We start from the raw sequence: 25,471 nt of genomic DNA on the forward strand, positions 1-25,471 counted from the left end.
ACACACACATCTTAACTGCAAGCAGGTGAGACACTTCAGCTGTGAGCTGCTTTACAACATTTACCTCCTGGACGCCCGCTGAAGTCAACGCATTTGCTGTCCATGCTCTTTCCAGGCGTACATCTTCATCTTCCCCTTCCGGTTCTTCTGGATTTTTAAATACACAATCATTTCGTGGAGAAATTCTATAGACAAAGTAATCCGTTAATAATTGACCCTTGGGGGTCCATGGCTGTATCAAGACAATTTCATTCTCTATATTTTATAGTGGAGTAGACTGGATGAACAATAAATCTTTAAAACACCCATCTTTTGTCAGCAAATGCATCTCCCTCTCACCCCAACAAGTACTGGCCAGAGAGTCCCCAAGTAAGGGAGGCATTGCTTCTTGGCTATCGCTGATGCTCTTTCTCAGAGAGACGTTGCTTTTCAACCTCAATGGCTAGCTTCATATACATAGTTTAGCAAACAAATTTACCATCATGTCTTATGGAATAAGCACTCTGCAAATAAAATAAATGCAAATTATGAGCATGATCAAAACTAGCTTTAGAGTGTGAGCCACAATGCTCAGAGTCAGTTCTAGCTATGTGAATGTGCACACCCCGTTTTGGGGGATGTGTCAAAGGAGCCCTTACACCTCAGTTCTAGCTCATGCTTTTATGACAGGATAATTAAATTGGACTATCTTCCCTTCCTACCTTCCTCATTGTGGTCATAGGTGATGTGTCAAGGCTTGATTCTGATATCCACCTTCTAAAACAAAGATGGCACTAGTACAGGAGTAGGCTGGTCAACCCTTCTTATTTAGCCAGAAGAGAAGGACTTTCAGACCTGAGATTAACAGTGGCAAAACTGGAAAGTCCCAGGCAAACAGAAATTGTTTTTTTGGGCTTTTGTTTGCTTTTACATTTATTTACTTGTTTAGTGTTGTGTGGAAGAGCATCTTTCAAGAGTTTGCTCTCTCTTTCCACAGTTTAGGGCCTGGGGTTTGAACTCAAGTTGTTATTCTTGATAGCAGATGCCTTTATCCATTCAGCTATCCCACTCCTGCACACAAGTGGTGATTTCTAAATGTAGAATCCAAAAAAATGAATAAAGACCCAAAAGGACTAATATGTTTCTGGTTGTGTTCTCCAGTCTTGAATAGCGCATACTTACTTTCAAGCTCCCTGGATACCTAATCCCATTTCTCTTTCTATTATCAGTTGATAGAAAATGCCCATGACCCACTGGCTAGGCTTCTCACTCCATCAGTGAGAGAATTTTTGTTACTGTAATAACCCTCTTCCCCCTTTAACTCTGTGGTCCTTTCTGGGTTGACTGTGTTCCTTTAGCTCTACAGGGCACAATGAAATTTTCATTCAAACTAAGCTTGTTGCATGTGATGATTCTCGGGTCTCTTTTGCACACGGTGATAGGTGAAGCCTTGGCTTTCCTGTGTTTCTCTTGTGTTAGACCTGTTTTGGCCATGGGGTCACCATCATCTTTAAGACCCAGAACCCATGTTCTGATCATTATGCATATTTTTCCATAGCTCTATCATCATCATAACCTGATGGACAGAGTGTCCATGAGAATTAATATGTTGCCTTTATGCAAAAAAAATCATTCAACAAAGCACATGAAACCATTTTCTTTCTCCAGACCTAAAGACAGGGTCCATTCGCATTGTTTTCATTCCAAACTTGCATTCCAGACATCGGAGAATAACTAGGAAGATGGCAAAATGGAAGAAAGGCTAGGGCAAAGCGAGAGAGGTTCTCAATTAGAAATATCAAATGGTAACATTGGGAGCAAACTGTGAAGCTTCAACCCAGTACAGACATACACAAGATGGAATGGCTAAAATTGCAAGGACGAGCCATTCATATGCTTACAAAATAAGTAAATTCAACTACACTTCAGTGTACAGAAACACTGCAAGTGCTTACACTATGCTACATTATATTGGTACACTGAACTTCACTTATAACTTAGGTTGCATCTTTATTTGGTGTGTATGTATGTATGTATGTATGTATGTATGTATGTATGTATGTATGTATGTACATAGGTAGGTAGGTATGTGTGGAGGTCAGAAGATAAAGTCAGGCTTCTTTCTCAAACACTCTCCAGTTTATTAAGTGAGTCTACATCTTCCACTTGATTCCGTTCCTTGTTGGTTTTGCTAGTCTACCTAGACAGCCAGCCTAGGGCACCCTATCTCTACTTCAGAGATGCCATGCCCACCCAGCACCTAAGACTCTTATATACTGGAGATACACACCCTAGTCCTGACTCTTGCATAGTAAGCATTTTATCTATTGTGCTACAGCCCCAACACCCTACTATGTTTAGAATTGGAAGGTTCAATTTATTTTGTCACTGTATATTTGTAAAAAAAAAAAATGGCTCTGTGCTTAGAAACATATTTTAGTTTCCTGGGACTTAGTTACACAAAACATCTTAATTTTCAAACTAGGGCTGGGGATGCTGAGCAGAGACAGAACATTTGTGTAACAGGTACAAGTCTTGGGTTTGATCTCTAGAACTGCTTTCCCCCCAAAATATGATGAACAGAGCAACCTTGCGTCATTTATTTAGATGTTCCTCTGTGTGCAGTATTTAAATTAGAGGAGAACTTACTACTAGGAACAGCAGATAGGAATATTCCTGTCCTGGTTCTTCTAAAAATATTTCAGGATATTCACGGTTCTGCAAAAAGGAAGGGCAACTTCAATATGAAGTTTTGTAACTTATAAATTTTATGCGAACACAACTGGGCCATTGGTCAACTCTACAACTCTAGGATTTTCCCCCAGATTTTTCCCTATGGGCACAAAGAAAGTACCAGCTGTTGAGTGCATAGCAAGGGGTTGCTATGCATCTTCTCGTGGTCTGAGAGATGTGCAGCTTTCCTCTGAAGGACATTCACTGTCTAAGAACCAGCTACTGAGAGAATCTAGGATGCTAAGGAGACTGAGTTTCTCCTCATTGCCTCTTGGTGATGCTCCATTTTTTTCCTATGACCCTCCATTGGAAGCTTAGAATCTCTAAGAGGCGAAATGATAAGAAATTTCAGGGACTCCATCTGGTCTATGAGCAAAGTTGGAATTTATTGCTGCTGTATCAGCCCAAGCTAGAGTGTTTCAAATACAACAATATTCCATAGGAATTGACACAAATATTAGCACTTTAAAGTCTTGAATCTCAGGGATTAGGGAAAACTCTTCGATGCACTGTTAGGACTGAAAACGTCTAAGGATTTTATTAGTGTCACTGTTCTTGTCCCTGCTCTCCCCATGTCCCCGGGAAACAGCAGCGAATGCTAAATTTGCACTTGTAGGTAAGTGGGGCTATGGACTCCTTTCAGGAAAAAAAATCTTCATAATTCAATTAAGAATGTTGCATATTTTCAGTCTTCGGAGTATATATTTTCTAATTCAAGACAAAGCTTTTCTAATCGTTCCCCTATTCTGAAACACTTTCAGAAATGTTGCACATTTCTTACCTCAAAATGTAGTAATGTGCAACCTGCCAGTGTAGCAGGTGGAATTAGGACACTGGTGCAATATAGTGCGGTGTCCCGAGTGTATTCAAACATAAGCATAAAAACAGAAGAAATGAAAACGGCCTGTAAGAAAATGAAATACATATTTCAGTTGCTTTCTAAAATGCAATGCAAGGGGCTAAGAGATGGCTCACTAGCTAAGAGCATGTGTTGCTTTTCATAGAGAGTCTGAGTTTAGTTCCCATGTCAAGGAGCTCACACCTTCCTATAACTCCAGCTCCAAAAACACAACACTTTTTCCTGACACCTTTCCTTGTGAACCAACACACACACACACACACACACACACAAACACACACACACACGCATGTACACACACATGCACGCACGCACACACGCACACACACCCACCCCTTAAAACCAAAGATTGAATGTATTTTCAATTTATTCTAATCTGATTTCCATGTTCATAAGCCAGACCAGACTCAGCTAAAAGCATTTGGCTTGACCTTGGAAAGTTGACAAAGTTGGACAAATACAGGATCTGAAGCATAAAGTTTCTATGCCCAGTTTTAATTACAGAAGAGCAAAATTAAAATTGGTTTGATGCTGCCTAGGGAAATAATAAGCTATAGATAATAATCAAAGAAAAATAATTTTGAATTTACAGAAGCAGAAATTTTAAGAGTTATTGATAAGAGAAATTTAGGTGTGCAATGTGTCTTTGAATATCATTGGAACCAATAGAACAGACACAGGTGCAAACTTTACACCATGGCCTTATAGTTTCCTTTCCTTTCCTATGGCAAAACTTTTCTAGAAGGTTCTGTACTTCCCTTCAGTTCATTCTGATGTCAGAGTACTGTCTCTAATAATTCTCTCTGGCTGACTTTCCATCCCAAAAGCTCCTAAGTTTTCCCATAACAAACATGGGATCCTGTAGGATAAGTCAGTGATCACGTGATCAGTGTAAGGTGAGCCGTAATGCCAGCCTTAATTTTCATCTTAAGTGGGCCCCTGCCTGTGCTCCACACACTACTGCACTGTTCCATCAGGTTCTACTGCCTGACAGGACAAGCCTGGCTTCGTCCTCTTTAGGGTTTTTATCCCATTTGCCTTGTTTTTTAAAAAAGAAAAGCATATCTTTAGGAAAATGTGGTCACTAGGAAATCCTACTCTTTATGCTTTGTATATGGTTCTTATGGTTTTTCATTCAATCGAATGGGTCTATATCTATATATGTAATTTTCATTATTCAGTTTATGATAATGTCGGATGTCAGTGTCTGTGCTAACTTGTGGAAATAAGTGGCCATAAACAATTAATTTGTAAGGTGAGTACATGAGTGTGTGTGTCACATGCAAATACAGCATCATTTAGTGCTTAAGTGTATCAAGCCCTCCAGTGTCTCCAGTAGCAAATATTAGGGGTGAAGGTAAGTTCACATTTAACTGCTAGACGTAGAAACTATCTAATCTGCATGCTTTCTTCCTCAACAATCTCAAATTCCATTCTGGTACACTGAGAAAATTAAGTATTGTTAGACGATAGCGGAATTGAGACATTCAAAAACTAAAAGCTGTAATAAATCCACAGAAATTTAGAAAAAGATTTTAATAAATTATTTGTAACAAGGAATTTCTCAAGAATCAGATTTTTTTCCTCCTTTATTAATTTATTCTTGTTACATCTCAATGGTTATCCCATCCCTTGTATCCTCCCATTCTTCCCTCCCTCCCAATTTCCCCTTATTCCCCTCCCCTATGACTGTTCCTGAGGGGGATTACCTCCCCCTCTATATGATCATAGAGTATCAAGTCTCTTCTTGGTAACCTGCTGTCCTTCCTCTGAGTGCCACCAGGTCTCCCCTCCAGGGGACATGGTCAAAGGTGAGGCACCAGAGTATGTGAGAAAGTCATATCCCACTTTCCACTCTACTGTGGAGAGTGTTCTGTCCATTGGCTAAATCTGGGTAGGGGCTTAAGGTTTACTGCCTGTATTGTCCTTGGCTGGTGCCTTAGTTTGAGCGAAAAGAGTTGTTTGTTTGTTTGTCTGTCTGTTTGTTTGTTTGAGACAGGGTTTCTCTGTGTAGCCTTGTCTGTCCTGGATTCACTTTGTAGACCAGGCTGGCCTTGAACTCACAGTGATCCACCTGCCTCTGCCTCCTGAGTGCTGGAATTAAAGGCGTGCGCTGCCGCCACCACCACCACCACCACCACCAAGAATCAGATTTTAGCTTTAGATTTTTAAAGTTAACAATGTTCATAGTCTCCTGGACATTCCCTGTTCTTTGCACCTAAGTGCAAAATGAATTTTAAAACAACATCTAGGCTTATTTTATGATCCTATAACTAATTGTGTTAACCTTTAAAGAAAGATAAAAATAGGGCAGCAATTTTTAACATACTAGTTATACATATGGATATATCTCCATAATTCTGCCACGGAACTGTTGGAACTTCCTCAGAAAAATACATGTAACACACATTAAAGCATAATTGCTTTATCTTACACCAATCAAAATATTTTTAAAGTATTAGTGCTTAACTTCACCACAAAAATAAGCAATGAGCATACTTACAATATAGAAGCAAAGTGACCAAATGCCACTATTTTTCCTCCCCTTGCGACAAATGAATGAAATCACATAAGTCATAAAAATAATTGACATGGCATAGCCTCCAACGTACAGAATCTGAAACCAATAGGAATATGAGAGTAAATATTGTGATACACGAACACATTTGAGTGTACTAATGCCATGAAACAATATTTTCATGTTCCTTCATCTATAATAATTTAAATATCATAGAGAGTGGGAAAGTGGGTGGCTTGGAATGATCATTTCTCAGCAGAGACATCATAAAACACAAACAACTGCAAGAACTGACTTTGTCAGTTTACTGCATGAAAAAGCTTACATACAATAACTCAAAAAATGACAACTTTAACATGATAAGAATGCTTTGCTGTGTTCTGAGCACTCTCAGCCTACCACACATCCCCTGCTCGGAGACAGCCATGCAGAGAGGTGCTTGTACTCTCAGTGTGGGATCTCAGTTTCTGGTGCCACTTAACAGGAGGGTTTGTTAGGGGGGTGGGTAGAATGACAAATGTTACTAAATCTCACAATCAAAGCAGTCATCAGGAGCCGGTCATGGTAACACACATCTTTAATCTTAGCCCTCAGGAGGATCTCCATGATTTCAAAGCCTAGGACTACTAGGGCCACATAATTAGACCCCGCCCACAAAAAGAAAAGGAAGAAAGGAAGGAACAGAATGAGGAAGGAAGGAAGGGAGGAGCAATTTTATGTCATATGTATTTTTAATCACACTTTAAGAACACCTTATAAAAGAAATGAAAACATTAAAAACTAAAATAGTATATTACATGTTATTCTCAATTTTTTGGTAAAAATCATTTAATGATAGTTGTTTTTAGGAATGTTGTCACTCACCTGCATAAACAGATCTCCAGTTGTAAACTTGGTCTCTTGAGGGGCCAAGGCAAAGAATGCAATGTACATAGATATAATGAGGGCGTAGTAGATTGGAGCCTCAAACAGAGCCTGCCCAAACCAGTATGCAGATGGGCAGAGGCCTGAGATCCACAGCTGGAACTGAGCTCTGTTCTGATTAGAACATGCAATCATCAGTTGTGTGTTATTTTTTATAAAAGTAGGAAGCACATTGAAAAAATAACCAAATGAGATGTTCATCATTAGTGACTAAACACCACACAGACTAAGAGATGGGGATCATTTCAAGGATTCTCCATCACAATTTGCTGTTGTTACCAATACAAATAATTTATCCTAATGTGCTATTGTACTTAGTAAAGATAAATCATCCAAGTTACTGACAGAGCAATAGTGCGGTCAACCAAACACTGACCTAATGACCTACGGAGGAAAATCTCCCATCTATGTACTAACTCTCAGAGATAAAAGAGTGCATCTCTTATGCAAATGAAGGTAGCCATTTTTTTCTATGCAAAATTGTCTCATTGATTTATTCTGAATAAAAACGAATGATTAAAACACTGTGAATAATTGCATATTGCATGATACTTTTAGATAGCAGTCTAGTTTCTCATTTTGAAGTCATTAATATATTTCATAGTGATATATATTGCCTCTATATAGTTATTTTATGTTTCAGATATATACTGCACTAAATTTTGTATTAAACAATTTTACCAAGTGATGCAACTTTTGAAAGTTTTTTTCCAAGTGCATTTTCTATCATTTTTTAAATCTCCTCTGCTTTTGATAATCTAATTAAATGTATAGTAAATCAGTTACTATTGTCCCACAAATTATTAAAGCTCAGATTATTTTTTTCAGCATTGTTTTTCCTTTCTGTGCTTCTGTTTACTGTCTGTTGCTGCTGTCTTCCAGCTCATTTCTTTTCCCTTGTGTGTTTATTCTAAAAGTCAAAGTCATTAATTTTCAATCAGATGTCAGCTACTTATCCGAGTCCAACTTGACTTGTTTTTGACAACATCTTTCTATTCCTTTCCTTAATCATGTTCATTCCTTTAGTTAAAACCTTTAATGTATTTACATTTTCTCTTTTTAAATATTATGTCTTTTGTTTTCCTTGTCATTTCTGAGTCTGTTCTCAATTGATTAAGTCTTGCTACAAAGTTGGATCCTTTGGTGAGCCCTTACAACTGTTGATTGGAAATCGATATTTCCAGTGCTGTCTAACCTCTTGGCCTTGCTCAGTTTGCAGAGATCTGTGCATTCTTGACCTCATGAAGATCTACTTTGTGCACACAGAGCTCAATATTGGCAACAGATTCTAAGCAACCCTTGGGTAGAGTTCTGTAGTCCTTGCTCAATATAATGTCTTCTCTGACAGAACACTTATAAGTAAATTACAGCCACTTTAACCTTTTTGGATTCCGAGCTCTTCTTTTAGTTTAATAAGACTTTTGTGTGCTGTTTGAGCTCCCTCTGTGTTCCGTGACCTCATTCCAAGATGAACTGTGTGATGTACAACTCGAATTTATTATTTCTTTTTCTAAGGAATTTCATCCAGTCTTCCACTGAAAATAAGTTTTAGGGGGTCAAGTCCCATCACAATGCCTTCATTATGCAAAAGGAAACAAGCTAAGCTTTTTATCTATCTCTAATTTCCCTTTTTCTTTATCTTTCCACATCTCCTTCCCTCCTCCTTCCTTTTCCTTTCCTTTATTTAACCCTGTCCTTTTGCTTCTATAATGTGCAACTGTGCACGAATCAACTGTTCAGTGGATAAACATGCACACCATACAAAAGAAAAGTCCTAAATCACATAACAAACAACTTCCCATTGTTTAAATCAAGTAAAAGTTTCCATTATTTTCTACTACCTTATAGTCATCAATGCTGGTCATGGAAATATACGGAGGAAGACAGGCCATCAGGATGATCCATGAGAACAAATATGCTATATGATGAAATTGCCTGTGGCTGTCATCCTAGGAATTGAAGGAGTGCAGTGAGCTCCATGTGAAAATCATTGTCTGGCTTCCATTGCTCAAAACATGAATCAACCACCTAAAATATCGCCTTGGGTTTGTTTTGAGATTTCTACCTCCTTACCTCCTAATCTAATTATCAACATAGATTTTGCTTATAAACCCAATTTTATAAGTAAACAGTTGAAAGCAGCTAATGTAATAGGATACTGAAAATGTAAAGTAATAATAAGAACAAGATGTTATTATGATTGTAAAAGTCCAAACATTTGGCTGACACTTAAAGATGGTCAATATTTTTAGGCTCTCGATAAATTATTGTGATATTTTGTCAATTTAAACCAGTGCAACCAATTTAATAATCAGGAATTCCAACTCACAGATTTCACATCCTGGCTGGTTTCCACCTCCTCCTCCCCTTCCTCCTTCTTCTCTTTTGATTTCTTTAGCACAGTCTTATTACACAATACAAATTGACATTGTGAACTCATAATGTTCCCACCCTAACCTCCCAAGCCCTAGGAGTATAGGTGTGAGTCAGCATGCTTGGATTCTCTCTCCGAACTTATCATTTAGTGCTTACAGGCAAAAGCTCGATTAGATATGCATAGTCACATATGATCTACTGTAACATACTATATATTAAATTAACATACATGCTAAGATAGATCCAAATGCTAATCTAATGTGTGAAAGAAGCTCTATCAGCACCACTGAGACCATTTTTGAATGGAACACTCTGGATAAGCCCCATATACAGTAGCATCCACAAGAACACACCAACCTCAGAATACGTGCTGCGGTCAGTGTGAATGCGTGCAGACGGTGTGAACAATCCAAGCAGCGCGTTACTCACAATATCAACCAGAACCGGAAAACAATTCAGCCTCTTGGAGTTGCATGCTAATGTAAAGCTGTAATTCTAAAATGTTACACAAAGATTATCAGTCTGGGGGGGAGACAACATAAAGCCCGTCCGTGAAATACGCAAACACCCTTTCCTAATGCTGAACTGATAACACATTTTTCTGTAATGGGCAAACACCCGTTTCTAATGCTGAAATGATAGCGTATTTTCTTATAATGTGGCTGATGAACTAATGTTTTTTTTTCTTTCAGTTTCTTTTTCCTTGAAGATGCACAAATCAATACCGTAATTTTTAAAGCCCTTATTTAAGTAATAGGATATAATTAAAATGTTTTTTTAAGCCCTTAATAGGACAAAGGAATTATGACTACTGTCATGTATCCATGTCCTTGACATCGAAACATTCCTCACTGGATAGAGAAGTGATATAAATACAAATCAAGAAGTTCATGAAATTACAAGGCCTATGTGTCCCCTTCTTGAGGCTATGGAATAGTTAAGTTAATGTGTGAGAGGAGACTCTTGTGTAGAGATGTCTACAAGCAGCGCAGGGAACTGCAGTGGGACATCTTCTGGGAATTGCCACCGTGCCGGCTGAACTTGGCAACAATACAGATGCTCGATTCACCCATAACTCCTCTAAGAAAACCCAATAAACTGACTGGCTCACTGAACTAGACTTGGTGTAGAGTACTTCTGGCTCTATTCACATCTTTCTCAAGAAAAATCATATATGCAGTCAGAAGATGATTTGCAGGAGAGTCCGTTCTCTCTTTCCACCTTGTGGCTTCCAAGAGCCCAATTCAGGAAATAATTATATATTGAGATAGGAGTGAATGTGACTTCATTATTATCAAACTCATGAATAACGTTCTCTGAATAATAAATGAAAATAGAAATCTTATGTGGTCTCTTAAGTAAATCGTAGCCCAAATTCTCTCCTCAAGCGCAAAATGTAGACACATATGTGTTACTTGTATATGATGTCTCAGACCCCATTTTTCATGAAGTTGCCCTATAACAGCCATAATTCTGTACCGTGTCACTAACTGGAGATGAGCGTACCTTCTCGCCACCTGATAGTATGATAGCTCCATTGTACAGATTCTCTTCTATGTCATGCCTAGTCCCAAAGGCATCAACTTCCAAAGCTATATTCTGTTGCTCCAGCGAGTGAATGAAGTCATCAATCTTTGCTCCTAATAGACAGTAAAACAAACCAAGGGAATGCTACAAGATTATGCATTAAAATGGCTCTCCACGGTCCTTTGCGTGTTATGGCATGCAAAAGTATGGATTTTAATTGTCCATATATTTCTTTTCTAAACAAATACATTTTGCTCCTCTTTTGTTTTATATGTATGCAGGTGTGTTAGCATATGTGTGGGGGCGCATGTATGCACGTGCATAGGGAGGCCAAAAGTCGATGTCAGGTATCTTCTTTGATCCCTCTTCGCTGTATGCATTGAAGCATGACCTCTCAGTTGGGCTGGAGCTTACTAATTCAGTCTATCTGCCCAGCTTGACCTGTGTGCCCACTCTCTCTGCCTCTTGAGCTCTGAGATAGGTCTCCACACGCAGCCAACTTTTTTTTTTAAGTCCATATTTTTATTGGTTCTTTGAGGACTTCAAATGTGTATAGACTCTATTTGGGTGACACTCCCCCTCTCCACCTCTTCCCCCTAATCTCCGTGGATACGCCTCCTACCTTGACTCCTTCCCCAACTTCCTGACTTTGCTTCTCTATGATCCACCAAGTCCAGCTAGTGCTGCCCACATGAGCACTGGCGCGGGGCCACCCAATGGACCATGGTGCCTTAGTTACTCTTCAATTGTTGTGATGAAACTCCGTGACCAGTATCAGTTTGCACATCTTGGGGTGGGATGTGTGTGTGTGTTAACTCCAGCTTACAGTTGTAAAGCAGCGTGAAGAGAAGTCACGTACAACCCAGCTAACTTTCGTGCGGGCTCTGGGGACCCGAGCTGTGTCCTCATGCATGCATCGCAAGCGCTTTACCCACCCACTGGATCTTCTTGTTGTGTCTTCTCTTGTTCTTTCTAAATATGGCTTAGACTTCCTACACAATAATAATTCTCCTGTACTTATCACTGCCTCTAGTTGAAAATAAAACTCTGATAATTAAAAATAAATTTTGTTAACATCCTGGGACTTCTAGAACAGAAATTTCTAGAATCAAACAATACATTGCCTCACAGTAATGGCTACGAGAGTGATCATACAATTAAAGTGTTTTCAAACTTATAAGGTCTTCCTACCCTCCAGGCTACTTTATCCAAATTCTCAAATCTCCCTTCATGATCCTTGTGACATTAAACTTTGACAATATTTTATGTAAACCTTCTTGATTTTCAGCGTGTGATGATGTAGTACATATCTTCTACATTTTATTTTTGGCATCACTGTTCCAATTTAGGGTTGATATCTCTAAACTGGGTATAAAATGCATTTGTCCTTTTTTTTTTTTAAATGCGTGTCTTTACTAAACAATGTCCTTAATAGTGACAATATTCATACACTACATACGGCAACATTTTACCTGTTTTGTTGATGATCAGTAGCTTAGTGAGGGGATCCTGCGGCTGTTGGCCAGGAGTGAGGAAGTACATGTGAGGAGACAGTTCCCAAGAGTAATCACTTTCTCGCACTAACTTGTGTACATTTGCTGACAAAATGTGCAGAAGACCAACCCCCAAAATCAGAATCCTATGTTAAAAAAAAAAAAAGACAACGGAGACCTATAGCCATTTTCCAATCTTCAGGACATTATTTGAAAGGCATGGATGTAGTACAAGCAAGACATTATTAGAAACAGGCATTCCTATATACGGTTCTTTGTCTTCATGCTGACATATTTCCCTTGTCTTTAAAACGAGAGTGAAAACCATGGGTTTACACTTCCCTTGGTGCTCTCTGACCGTGAGACAGCCTGTGCCATTTTAGAATGTGGCTCCTTAAGTAACAAGTTGAGATCTAGCCTAGCCTTCACTGCTTCTGTTCCAATGTGTCCTCTCTGCTGCACAGACCACCCCTACTCCCCAGACCCAGGAGGGGCTCTCTTCTCCCTCACCCATTGTCTCTCGCCTTGCTCCTCACGGCAACACAATTTTCTAAGCCTCACAGACTGAAGGGGTCACTTTCCTTTGTGTTTTCCTTTCTTTTGATCCCCATTTGAAAGTTTAAAAATCGTATCAGCACCACAGCACGGATCTGAAACCTCATCCTTAAACTCTTTTCCAAACATAGGGTACCCCAAGACTTTTCTGCTGGGCTCTGCGTCTGGCACCCATCCCTCTGTTCTTGCCTCTCCTGGTCTACTCTACAAAGCATTTCTGAATTAACTACAAAGATTTTTCTTTTCGTCTTAATCTTGATAATGTCCTCAACTGGAATCACATATTCAATAGGCGTTGACTGGAATTCTCCTAGATGTCCCGGCTCCAGCGTGGGAACTGTGACCTCTCAATGATTGACTGTGAGATGGACACAAGGTGCTGATGTTGTGACACAAATTCCTTGAGGGTCAGTTGATGTGTTTTATGTCCAACTCTAGAAATACCCTACACTTGGCAGGTATGGAGAGGGGACAAGCTGCACCTAAAAGCCACAGAGATGAGGGAGAGCTTGGATGTGTATCAACTTTACAAACACATTACAGTTCCAGAGAATTCTGTGAAATCCGTGAGTCAGGAGGCACACAGCCACCCACAACATTAAGTGCTCAGGCGTCCATGGTTTCTCTACTTTGTAGACTTTGAAGGGGGTAACAGCGATAAAGAAAGACTCTGTGCCCTATGCTATCACACAGAGATCATTTTCATTGTGTATTTATATAATAACGTGTGAAAAACCACGACTGTTAACAGAACTAACAGGAACACCTTATCAGTCTTCTGTTGCTCTACTTAGGTATGCTTTAATGCAACCACTGGAAGATGTTATGATAACTCAATACTCACAGAATAAAGATGGACTTCCTCTCGTACTTTAGCTTCAGGAAGCGAAGCCTGGCGACTGCACAGAGCTGCTGCCACCAGAGAGCCACGCCCTCTTTCATCTCATTCGTCTCGTTAAGCAAAGAGACAAGTTGTTCCACCTCAGCAAGCCTCCTTGTGCCCCTTGTCCCTCCAGCTTGTACACCTTCTGACACACCGATATCTAGAAAACAAAAGCAAGCAATTTTCAATAGGTGGTTAAATCTGAAAGCAGTTTTTGGTCCAGAGATTTAAAATCCTCTGCACAGGAAAACAGAAACTCCAAGACAAAAATGAAAATGTGTTAATGCGACCTTGACAGTTGAAATCATTTCAAGCGATGTTTCTCAAAAAGGAAAACTGTGGGATATAACCGCACAGAGAATGCTCATACTTTTAACAGCAGAACTGACCTACAAGAATACAAACAGTATTTTTCCATTTACGTTAAGTCACAGAGCATAGAAAAGTGCAGGGTACTTGCAGAGGGCACAGATCAGCTTGATGGGTAATAAAAACCAAAGGTAGATTTTTTTAGTTGAAAAAAAGTCAAAGGAAAATTATCTTTTAAAAAACCTTTCTTTTCTTGAACTATATCCGTTATTGGTTTTGCTTTTGAATGTTTTAACCTTCCCCCATTAGAAATGTGTTTGTACCGAAGCTGGAGAGATGGCTCAGTGGTTAAGAGCAGATACAGAGGTCCTAATTTTGTTTGCCATCACCCATGTTGGAGGCTCAGAACTGCTTAAAACGCCAGCTTCAAGGGATCCAATGCCACTGGTGGCCTTTATGGACATGGGTGCACAACACACACACACACACACACACACACACACACACACTTGGAAATTAAATATTTTTAAAAGGAATTTATTCCTATGTATCAAGCAATACATGTCCAAAGTTTAAATGTATCATTTAAAAAATAGAAGCTTCAGAGAAACATTGTCTAGGATACACAAACACTTGGTAAGTTCTTGTCAGTCATGGCTGGGATGAAATTGAACACCCCAGGCAAGGCACACTTACACCACAGATGGCAAGTCATGAGTGGATTTCCTCACTTATACAGACGTCCAAAGAGCAATAAAAAAAAAGCCGTGATGGCTATTAAAATGGAGTGATTTCAAAATGGACACAGCATGATGGCTTTCATTCTTTTTACCTACCTGCCTGGTCGACCGCTGACTTTCCTTCCAGTTTCAGGAACACCTCCGTCAGTGTTGTTATTGAAACACCGTAGTTCTCAATTCCCAGGTCTGGACTGCTCTCAAGCTCCCTGTAAAGATCTAATGCACACTTTTAAAAACGTGGTCATCAGGAAAATGGAAACTACTTTGGCAGTCCACGTTATCCCAGCCAGAAAGGAGATCATCAAAAAACAAAGAAATAAAAATGCATAAATAACAACAAATGCTGGTGAAGATGTGGGGACAGTTGCATTCCTATTCACTATTTCCTGCTGATGAGAGTATAACTTGGGTCAGCAACTATGGAAATCAATATGAAGAGTTCTCCATAAACTAAAAAAACAATCAAAACCAAACCAAACCAAACCAAACCAAACCAAACCAAACCAACCAAACAAACAAACAAACAAAAACAGAGCTACCAAATGACACAGCCACAGCTCTAATGGGCATATACTCAAAGGCTTCTATCTCCCATTAGAGATGTCTGCACAACCATGTCCACTGACACTCTGTTCACAATAGCTAGGAACTGACTAAACCTGAGATGGCCATCAACTGATGAATTGATAAAGAAAATGTGGTTGGTGCATGCACACAGTGGAACTCTTTCTATTCAGCCGTCAAGAAAATTAAATTATGAAATTTCCAGAAAGTGGACGGAAATAGGGCTGAGGAGTAAAGGCATTTACCACCAAACCAGGTAACCTTATTTAACTTCCTGGAACCCAGAAGGCAGAAGGGGAGAGCCTTTCCACAAGTTGTCCTCTGACCACATTCAAACTATAGCATGCATGCATGCACGCCTCCCCAACACAGATAAACTAAATAAAATGTGTGTGGGAAGAAGCCTTAGAGGAGCTTCTTTTTGTGGTAGATGGTGCCTAATGCTGAGACTCATACAGAACTTGTCGAAGTCCTGAGAATGAGTTTCTTTTGCAAGCTCAGCCTTAAAATTGGCCACAAAGCAAGCTTCAACAGATAAAAGAAAATTGAAATAACTCCATGTGTCTTATCAGACTACCACGGATTAAAACTGAGAGGCTCCACGTAGCAGTACATGAAAACAGATGCTGAGACTCACAGCCATACATTAGGCAGAGAGAGGGAGGCTTGTGGAAGAGTGAAGGAAGAATAAAAGGAGCCAGAGGGAGCGGGCGCTCCACAGGAAGACCAACAGAACTGACTAACCAGGGCTCAGGGGGTTTGCGGAGACCGAAGCACCCACCAAGGACTATGTGTGGACTGGACCTAGGCGCCCTACACAGATGTGCCCAATGTACGTGTGTACCCGATGGGCACCTTGGTCTTCATGTGGATCCCTTACTAAGGGGATGGGGGTGGGGGAGGAGGAAGCTGTCTCTGACATGAATTCAGTTGCGTGCTTTTTTTTAATCCCTTCCCCCTGGCAGGACTGCCTTGCCAGGCCATAGTGGAGGAGGATGTGCTTGGTCCTGATGTGACTTGATATGCTGGGATAGGTTAGTAGGAGGAGACTCCCTTCTCTTAGTGGTAGGGGAGGGAAAGAGGGGGGAAAGGGAGGGAGGGAGGGAGGGAGAAAGGAAGGAAGGGAGGGAGGGAGGGAGGGTGTAACCAGGAGGAGAGGAGGGAGGGGGCTATGATTGAGATGTAAAGTGAAGAAAAAAAGAAAGAAAGAAAGACAGAAGGAAAGAAAAGAAAAGAAAAAATGGAATAGTCAGTTTACCCTGTACTAGCGAGGCGCTGCTACTGTGAACCTATGTTTAGCGCCATGTTGTGAGGAGGCTCCAGGATTTGAAACAATGACCAAAGGATTTAACATGTCATCACTTCCAAGAGGATGGGGTTGGAGGCAGAATTCACATTTACAACAGAGACTTTTGCTAAGTAACTTCGCCCTCTGCTTCTGTTCCTGTGCCTAAGCTGTGACAGTCAGTGTATCATGCTGTTGTTATTATTATTGTTGTTGTTGTTATTATTATTATTATTATTGTTATTAAATTCTGAATGGTGCTTCATTTCAGACTCAGTATTATATGTCATACATGTCAACTTGATGTTGCATGTCACTCTTTATTATTGTGGATTTCATTTTATAGCCATGGATAATTAATTACCTGGAAATTTATTTGTTGTTTCTAGCGGCAATATGTAGCTAAGTTTTCCTTCACTTTCCGCTGACAGTTTGGAATCAGGGATGTGCTGCTTGACAAGTGATGTGATCCTGTCGTGTGCACATGTTTCATTCAGCTGCAAGCTGTTATTAAAAATTGGAATATGTTGATTAAATTGTCCCCAACACCCCCAAAATAGCCACAAAATGGCATTTATAAGTTCAATGTAAAAAAAAAGTCATCCAAACTTGAAACAAAAAGGTAAGTCTGTTAATGCAAATCCACTACAAACTGGGCTTTAAGTTGAGAGAAAGTATTACTATTTTAGGCTACCGATGATAGCGATGTTAAATACAATCTTGTCGGGTCTGAGAAAGTTGTAGGACTTCAGAATACCCCAAAGATACAGACATTTAACTACATCTGTACTAGATTCTCTCCTAATTTCTCTACTATATGCCAGGCATCTTTTTTTTTTAATTTTTATTTTTTGAAATTAATTTATTCATATTACATCTCAGTTGTTAGCCCATCCCATGTATCCTCCCATTCCTCCCTTCCTCCCACTTCCCCCCTACTCCCCTCCCCTCCCCTATGTCTGTGTCTGAGGGGGACCTCCTCCCCCTGTATATGCTCATAGGGAGATCTAACTTTCACACAAACTCTGGTGCCCCATATTTGAACATGTCCCTTGGATGGAGATGCCTGGTGGCACTCAGAGGAAAGATAATAGGTCACCAAGGAGAGACTTGATACCCTATGAGCCAGGCATCTTATATTCCTTTCTTTCACCCCTTCGTCCACTCTTTCACCCTGTACCTTTTCTTACACACACACACACACACACACACACACACACACACACACACACACTTTCTTTTAAGACATGTTTTTATTAATTCTTTGAAAGTTTTGGACATGGATACAATATTGATTGTATTCACCCCTGTTCATTCCTCTTAGCCCCTCCAGGATTCCTGCAGCCCTCTCACCTCTTTCAATGATTTCAGACAGTACCACTTTTTTTTTCCTCCAGCCCAGTTCTCATCTCCCCCACCCCCACCCCACCCCCACTGGAAGGCCTACCTTAAGTGATAACCGATGCCCCATTTCTTCTTCAGAAATAAGGAAGAGCCTGCACACCTCAGCCTCCCCTTGGAGATGAAGACTTTCCTATCTGAAGAGGAAGAAGCAAAGAAGGGGGGATGCCTTTTATTTCAGAGAATTTTGAGGTATAGCGAACTGCACAGGGTCATACGCCACTTTAAAAGTAGGATGCAATTATATGGTTTGAAAAAAAAACCCACCATAATCTTTGATGGTTATGTAGGTAACAAACCACATGAGCATTTCTGATAAACGTTAAGATGCATTTTAGCTGGTTGTGCACACATCTTTCAAGTTGATTTACTCAGTTATGAAATTCAACTGAGTGCCCTTTATCTTAAAGTTAGTGATCTTCCTAAAAAAAGGACATGGCTTGTGTCATCACAGTGCTACAGGACATGAAGGGTTTATAGATACCTCGGACTTCTGTCAGAAAGACCTCTTGGTTCTGGATCATAGCACCCAGCAGCACAACAATAGTAACAAAGAAAATAATTTAAGATCTTTAAATATAAGACCTCAGCATGATGCTTAAGGAAGCCACCAATGAGTTACCAGCCAGGATGTCAGCCTCATCCATGAACTGAGTGCTGAAGAGGACCACGCGGTCGGCTTTGCGCTCCTTCAGGAGATTCCACACACGGTGCCTTGAGAAGGGGTCCAGCCCAGCAGTGGGCTCATCCAGCAGGAAAATCTGGAGGAGGGATCAAATGGAGAGACTATGGGAGTAGGCAGCACAGAAGCCAGGCATGTACTTAATTTATTGCTCCACCGTGTGTCTCCATCACCGTGTCCTTTGTGGGTGAGGAGGTGGTTTGTTTCCATACTGAATTTGTCCATGAGTCTGGTCTGACTTACCTGAGGGTCTCCTAAAATGGCAATTCCAAAAGTCAGTTTTCTCTTTTGTCCACCGCTTAGGTTTTGAACAAGAACATCCTGAATATTTTTCATTTCCAGTTCCAGCAAAACTCTCTGCACCTACACATACACAGGAAAAAAAAAGTTCAAGCCATAACTACTTTAAAACTCCTAACACTGTATGATAAGGTGCAATGGTTTGCTGTAAGGAGCGGTATCTTCTACCATATGGCTCCGTGTTTACTTGATATATGACTTGGGGTGAAATTATTTACTGCTTCATAATTCATTCTTATTTGAGAATGAAGAAAATCCCATTATTTATCTGAGATTTGCTAAGATTAAAAGAGTATACTTAATGATCTAGGGCAATGTCACAGGGCAAACACGTGACTGTTTGTTGTTCCTATATTTTTGCAGCCAAGCTTGATACATTGATTTACATGCAGGCAGTTTAATGCAACCAAAATCAAAGTAAAATGGATTAACCATTTCACTAGCAGTTGAATTTTCATGTTAGTCTTAACATGCCATGTACCTCATTATCCACGTCATGTGCTCGAATCCCCTTTATTTTAGCAAATAGCCTGAGATTTTCTCTTACAGTGAGGAAGTCAAATTGTACGTTGCATTGTGGACACACTCCAATGAGTTTGCTGATACTTTCCAGGTCAGTCATCTCTGAGAGTTTGTTATTATAGATAGTGACGCAACCTACAAAGGTTTCAAGATAGCATAGCATCCTTAGTGTTATGTAGCTTTTAAACATTTTACAAAATATTTTTACAAAAAAAAATTACAAAATTAAATTAGACGTGTGATCTTATCTCACTCCTGTGGGTTTTTCCTTTCCAAATTTCATTTTGGTATTATTCCTTTTCTGTATTTGAGAATATTAATCAGTCTACCTTTTACCATCAATAAATGAAACCAGCTTATCCACTCTCACAGCTATATATGCAACTTGCTTTGACCAATGGCGTATGAGCCAATAACAGTCAAAGAAAACCGGAAAAGGTTGTTTTACATTGGTATTGGTTCTTTCTCGCTGCTAAAAGTCCTTATAACTTCAGTCCTAGAAATTTGCCAGAGACAGACAGACAGACAGACAGACAGACAGACAGACAGACAGAGACAGAGAGAAACAGAGAGAATAACCTAGCTAAGATCTCAGACATGTAGGTAAAGCCATCTTAGGCCATCGAGAGCCCTTTCCAATCAGCCCATCTAATCACAACATACACTATGTGTCTGGTATTTTAAAAGTTGCTGGATTTTGAGGTAACTCTATCTCTACAGAAAAATGTGATCAGTATGTGTGATCAATATCTATTAAAATTGTTAATCATATAAAAATTTGAATATTTGAAAATACTAAAATTATGTGCATTTTGGTTAATATCATATACATTTTATAAAACATAACAGAGATTAAATGACAGTTTTGTGAGTTTAATTATCTCCGTTTGTATTTATTTCTCAGACATCTAACAAAAGTACAGGTGATTCACTTGCTAACTTTGAGGAGAGTCTCTCACCTTTGGTGGGAGCACACAACCCACTAAGGACATTTAACAGTGTTGATTTCCCAGCTCCACTGTGACCAAGAATTGCAGTGATCTGGCCTTTATATACATCCAGTGTCAAATCTAGGAGAGAAACAGCATGAAGATACAAAATCACAAATGTAGGCTTAATGCAGGGCTCATATAGCACCTAATGTATTTACAGTGTGTGACTAAAGCTTATGAAAGTATACATTTCATTCATTTCCTAAATCAAAATTAATGCCCTGGTTTTCATTTTGTACATCATGACAATATTAGTTCAATTGTGGTCAGGGGGACCATGAAACTCAACACCCATTGACAAAGTCTAGAACTGCTCAAGGAGAGAAAAGTTAACTGATTAAAAGTCAAGAGTTTTCTACCTTAGTTACTTACCTTTCAAAGCTTCTGTGCGCTTAGACTTTTCTATATAGTCTTTTGTAAGACTTCTGATCCTGGGAAAGAGAGCAAAAGATAAATTGCCTAAAAGACAATGGTTTTCTTTAGTATCTAACTATGAGTTTGGTTGAAATCTTTTGGGTGACTTGGGGTTGCAAGCATACGAGTGGGAGCATGTGCACTTCACTTAGCTGTGGTTAGACAGCAAGAGTACATGGATTAGGCACTATTCTATTGGTGAGCATTATTCATGAGTGAAACCATATGCAGTGATGTGGCAGCTAGACCATGACTCAACATAGGCAGCTTACACAACAAAGCTGACTAGAAGATGTAGGAATATACAGCTAGAAGAGATAACATCTACATGAAGTCCAGAATCTCTCCAGGTCAGTCACACAGTAAAGAATGGCAAGGAAAAAAAATGACACGAACAATGTCAGAGGTACTAGCCATCACTGCACCTTGACCATTAAATAGCTGCCAAATATAATTATTTCTTGTAACTCTGATGTCCTGCTCTGAAAGGGGTAACACAAACAGTACAGTTAGTTTTAAGACTAAGAAAGTGTTTCATGTTGCGTGCTGAGGAAGTGGGCCATGAAAATTACTGGATGCTATTCATTATATAATGAAGGTTATGGCTACTAAGAGGATGTAAACAATAACAATCTAAGTGAAGTTATATCCAAATTCCATATGTTGCTATTTAAAAATCATTATAGCTCTGGAAATGTAGCCATGTTATCTATTTGGTTGTAATCTATCTGGTAAATATACATTTATTTTTTTTTTTTTTGCTACCGACTGTCTTTTCTCACACAACTCAGGCTTCATGTATGTTGCTTAAAATAGATTTCTCGAAGCTTCTTCTTTCAGTAGATGGTAATTAACAGAGGGATAACCAGGCACTGTGTAGATAGTGAGAGACTTTGGATTGCTAAACTCTAAAGGAGATGGATGTCTTCCTCAAACCTCTCCCCTCCTGCAAGGCTCGGGGATCTAGGAGGAAGATGAGGCAGCAAGATAGTAAGAGCCAGACATGGTGAGTGACTCCAAGGAAACATCCATCTTCTAGACCAGCAGCTGTCAACCTGTGGCCATGACCTTCTTGAGGTCTCATACCAGATCTCCTTCTTGTCAGATATTACGTTATGACTCACGGCAGCAGCAAAATTACAGTTATGAAGTGGCAACAAAATTATTTTGTTGATGGGGATCTCCACAACACGGGGAAATTATAGTAAAGGGTCACAGCATTAGGAATGTTGAAAACCATTTCTCTAGACACAGCCGGGCAGATGCACATATGAACTCGCAACGACCATGACAGGACGCACAAAGCCGGCTCAAGGTTCAAACCAGACAAACTCCCAGATTGGAGAAGTGGACGTAGGATCCCATTCTAACCAAGGATCTGTTTGCAACTGATAGCTGCTGGGAAATGGAAAAGCATTTTCTCCCACAGAGTATCTCAACCATGCTACAGGGCAGGCTCCAGGCCCAGGAGTAGTTGGCCAACACAAAATGAATCCGTGGGGATTTTTTTGTGTGTGTGGGGGGGGGGAATTGCTTCATTTTGTCTTGTTTTGGAATTTTTTTGGTCTCATTGGTTTTTGTTTGTTTGATTTGATTTCCTTTTAGGGGGTTGAGAAAGAAAAAGGACATGAAGCATGAAGTTGGGTAGGTAGAGAGACATTGAAAGATCTAGAAGGAGTTGGGAAGGGAAAGAATGTGACCAATAATATATTGCGTGAAAATAAAAATATTTTAAATAAAAAGAAAGAAAATACATTTCTCACCTCCAATTAAACCCTAACTCCTTATTCTTCCACAACGCTTTTTGTTAAGTGATATGCCAAAGAGAAAGTGAAAGAGAGCAGTATACAAAAATAGAAAACAAAACAAACAAAAAATCCCAACCATTGTCTTAAAATGACTTTCTCAAAACTCATAGCAAGAAGGATAACTATGCAGCAGGATATAAGCTAGAAATTGCAAATTCTGATTAGAAGTTAGAATATACCAATATCTTCTCCCCAGGGTCAGGGAACATAGCAGAGCAGGAGACAGAACGAATGTAAAAGATGGAAGGTGGGGAGGAGTGCTGTGAAATTCAACTTCCGGTCATGACATGGCTGCCACTCATGAACTCGCGGTGGCTTTGGCTAACTGCACAAGACCAAACAAGTAAAAATGCCACCATGAATGGAGGATGGCCTTATGAATGACGTCCCTACTTGAGGAACTATTGGCAGTTGATGGTTGCCAAGAAAGAGTCATTCTTCCTTGGGCGTGTGGCCTCTGGTAGGTTGCCCATACTCCAGTGGGTAGCCTGACAGCATACATGTGCAAATGGGCAGCACTGACTGGACTCAATGGGATGTAATTGTTTATTTATTTATTTATTTTGTAATTATTTTTTAATGAAGAGGATAAGAAGTTAGAAGGAGGACACGTTAGAAGGGAACAGGAAAGTTGGAAGTGGCTAGTGGGGTGCTAGATATGATTAAAGTATACTGCATATGCTTATACAATTCTCAAAGAATAAGTCAGAAATTTTAAATAAGGGCTGCAAACATAAAGGCCTTGAAGAATCCTTCCTTGTTTGAAATTAATGCAACTAGCGCTGCAGTAAGCAGGTATTTTATTGTAACCCAGGTGCAGGTATGTTTGACTGAAAGGCACATTGAGTTGATTTCCTATTCTTTTCAAGGCCTCTTCATTTTCCTCTTCCTTTTTCCTTTGTCTCCTTTGTAGAGACAATGAGTTCATAAAGAAAGAAATATTAAGATGAGTAAAGGAAAAATGAGTGGTATAACTAATAAGATGCAGAAATGGATCCTTGAAGCTAAGAGGAAGAAGGAGAAGAAGAAGAAAGGAGGAGGAGGAGGAAGAGGAAGAAGAAGAGGAGGAGGAAGAGGAAAAAGAAGAAGAGGAAGAGGAAGAAAAGAAAGAAAACAGAAGCAACAAGTGACAGGCATTGAAGAAATTTTTGCTCACTTGTGGCTGCTCGCTATCTTAAGTCTGAAGTTTGGTACCAAATGCAGCATATTACAGTTTTAAATGAACCAGAAGACAGGACAGAAGGTGGCAGGCAGTGTAGATGAGGTTATGTCAGAGTCCTGTGAAGGAATCTGAGGAGGAGTCTGTGTGGCATAGCTGCATGTCCAGAGCAGGCGTTTGGCTGCGGATAGCACCAGACCTGACCTTCATCCACACTACATGTGCTCTCACCTGATGGCTTCCTTCCCATGGAATTCTGTAGACACGGGTTCAAAAGAGTCATCAGAAAACTCATAGTCCATTTCATTGTCAAGGGTCATCTGGTCAGCTTGGTTTTGTCGTGACCAAAACGAGGACTTCAGGAAAAACAAGGGCGAATGCCGACGTCCGTATTCACCTATTTAGCCAGTGTAGTTGCACATTGGATCAGCCACTGCTCTAAATTCTATCTTTACCTCTAAACATGAATAATATATTTCAACACAGCAAAACATTGTCCTAAGTGTTTTGTCATTGAGACTATTAAAGTAAAACCACAAAGGTATTTATATTAAATTAACTACATAAGCAATGAAAATGTGATGAAAAAATGAGGAGAAATCATAATGCAAAAGTAAAGACTTTTCTAATATTGAGCTATCCAAAATGTAGATCCAAATATATTTTGAGTTACCTATACATCCCTTAAAAGGGTGATAAATTGCTAAGTACATATCCAAATATGTTATGAGTTTACACCATAAAATGAACAATTACTAATTACTAAATGAACTCTTTTAAGGAAGACAGAACAAAACTGAACAAAATTATTTGATGGGTTATAAGAAAGAATGGAAAGGACATAACACATCAATTCAAACAACATGAAGGAAAAGAAATGCTAACTAGTGTAATCAGAGTAAGTTTAATTTACCTATAAGTTCCTCTTGTTATGTCAACTGGTTTGGCATAAGAAAAATAAAAATAAGAAGATAGCCCAGAAAGATAGCTATGAGATATATTCAATTAATCAATTAGCTATGAGATAAGTTCAAGGCCTAAAAATCAGTGAAAAGAAAAAGGTCTGAAAAGGTGTCAAAATGAAATTGACATTAAAAAGGAAATAAAGATAAGAATGAATGGAGACTTCCTATTGAGGATCATGAAAGCCAGAAGATGGTGGTATTATATGTCTAAATAATGTTTAAAACAGTAGCTTTATACTATTGAAATACAGACAAACAAAACAGTAGCTTTATACTATTGAAATACAGACAAACCTGCCATCTTAGACTCTGCACTCAGTGAAAACATACCTTTTAAAAATGAAGGAAAAATAAAGCCTAGTATAAACATGAGATATAGGGGTGGAAAAAGATCAAAGTAATATAATATAGTGTTAAGTAGAAATGGGGAAAGAGTATATATCAAACTATATTTTTAAAGGCTTTAAATTGAGTCTTGTAGAA

General features: G+C 39.4%; 1 protein-coding gene across 2 annotated transcripts in view; it reads right to left on the reverse strand.

The window, feature by feature from the left end:
* Window positions 1-25,471, reverse strand: part of LOC311579463 (ABC-type organic anion transporter ABCA8A-like) — a 59,889-nt gene that overhangs the window by 13,652 nt on the left and 20,766 nt on the right. For both annotated transcript variants that reach the window (XM_084750083.1, XM_084750084.1), the window contains 20 exons: window positions 24,255-24,420; window positions 21,015-21,073; window positions 20,610-20,720; window positions 19,610-19,785; window positions 19,072-19,191; window positions 18,769-18,907; window positions 18,193-18,283; window positions 17,110-17,249; window positions 14,993-15,112; window positions 13,809-14,007; window positions 12,389-12,555; window positions 10,896-11,029; window positions 9,747-9,884; window positions 8,855-8,962; window positions 6,954-7,127; window positions 6,075-6,188; window positions 3,494-3,616; window positions 2,629-2,697; window positions 1,650-1,741; window positions 65-185 (listed from right to left, as the gene is read on the reverse strand). In XM_084750083.1, coding sequence (XP_084606209.1) covers window positions 65-185; window positions 1,650-1,741; window positions 2,629-2,697; window positions 3,494-3,616; window positions 6,075-6,188; window positions 6,954-7,127; window positions 8,855-8,962; window positions 9,747-9,884; window positions 10,896-11,029; window positions 12,389-12,555; window positions 13,809-14,007; window positions 14,993-15,112; window positions 17,110-17,249; window positions 18,193-18,283; window positions 18,769-18,907; window positions 19,072-19,191; window positions 19,610-19,785; window positions 20,610-20,720; window positions 21,015-21,073; window positions 24,255-24,420 — 2,561 coding nt within the window. The remainder of the gene's footprint in view (window positions 1-64; window positions 186-1,649; window positions 1,742-2,628; window positions 2,698-3,493; window positions 3,617-6,074; window positions 6,189-6,953; window positions 7,128-8,854; window positions 8,963-9,746; window positions 9,885-10,895; window positions 11,030-12,388; window positions 12,556-13,808; window positions 14,008-14,992; window positions 15,113-17,109; window positions 17,250-18,192; window positions 18,284-18,768; window positions 18,908-19,071; window positions 19,192-19,609; window positions 19,786-20,609; window positions 20,721-21,014; window positions 21,074-24,254; window positions 24,421-25,471) is intronic.

The sequence above is a fragment of the Acomys minous genome (assembly GCF_964271855.1).
Source record: "Acomys minous genome assembly, chromosome: 12".
NCBI lineage: Eukaryota > Metazoa > Chordata > Mammalia > Rodentia > Muridae > Acomys > Acomys minous.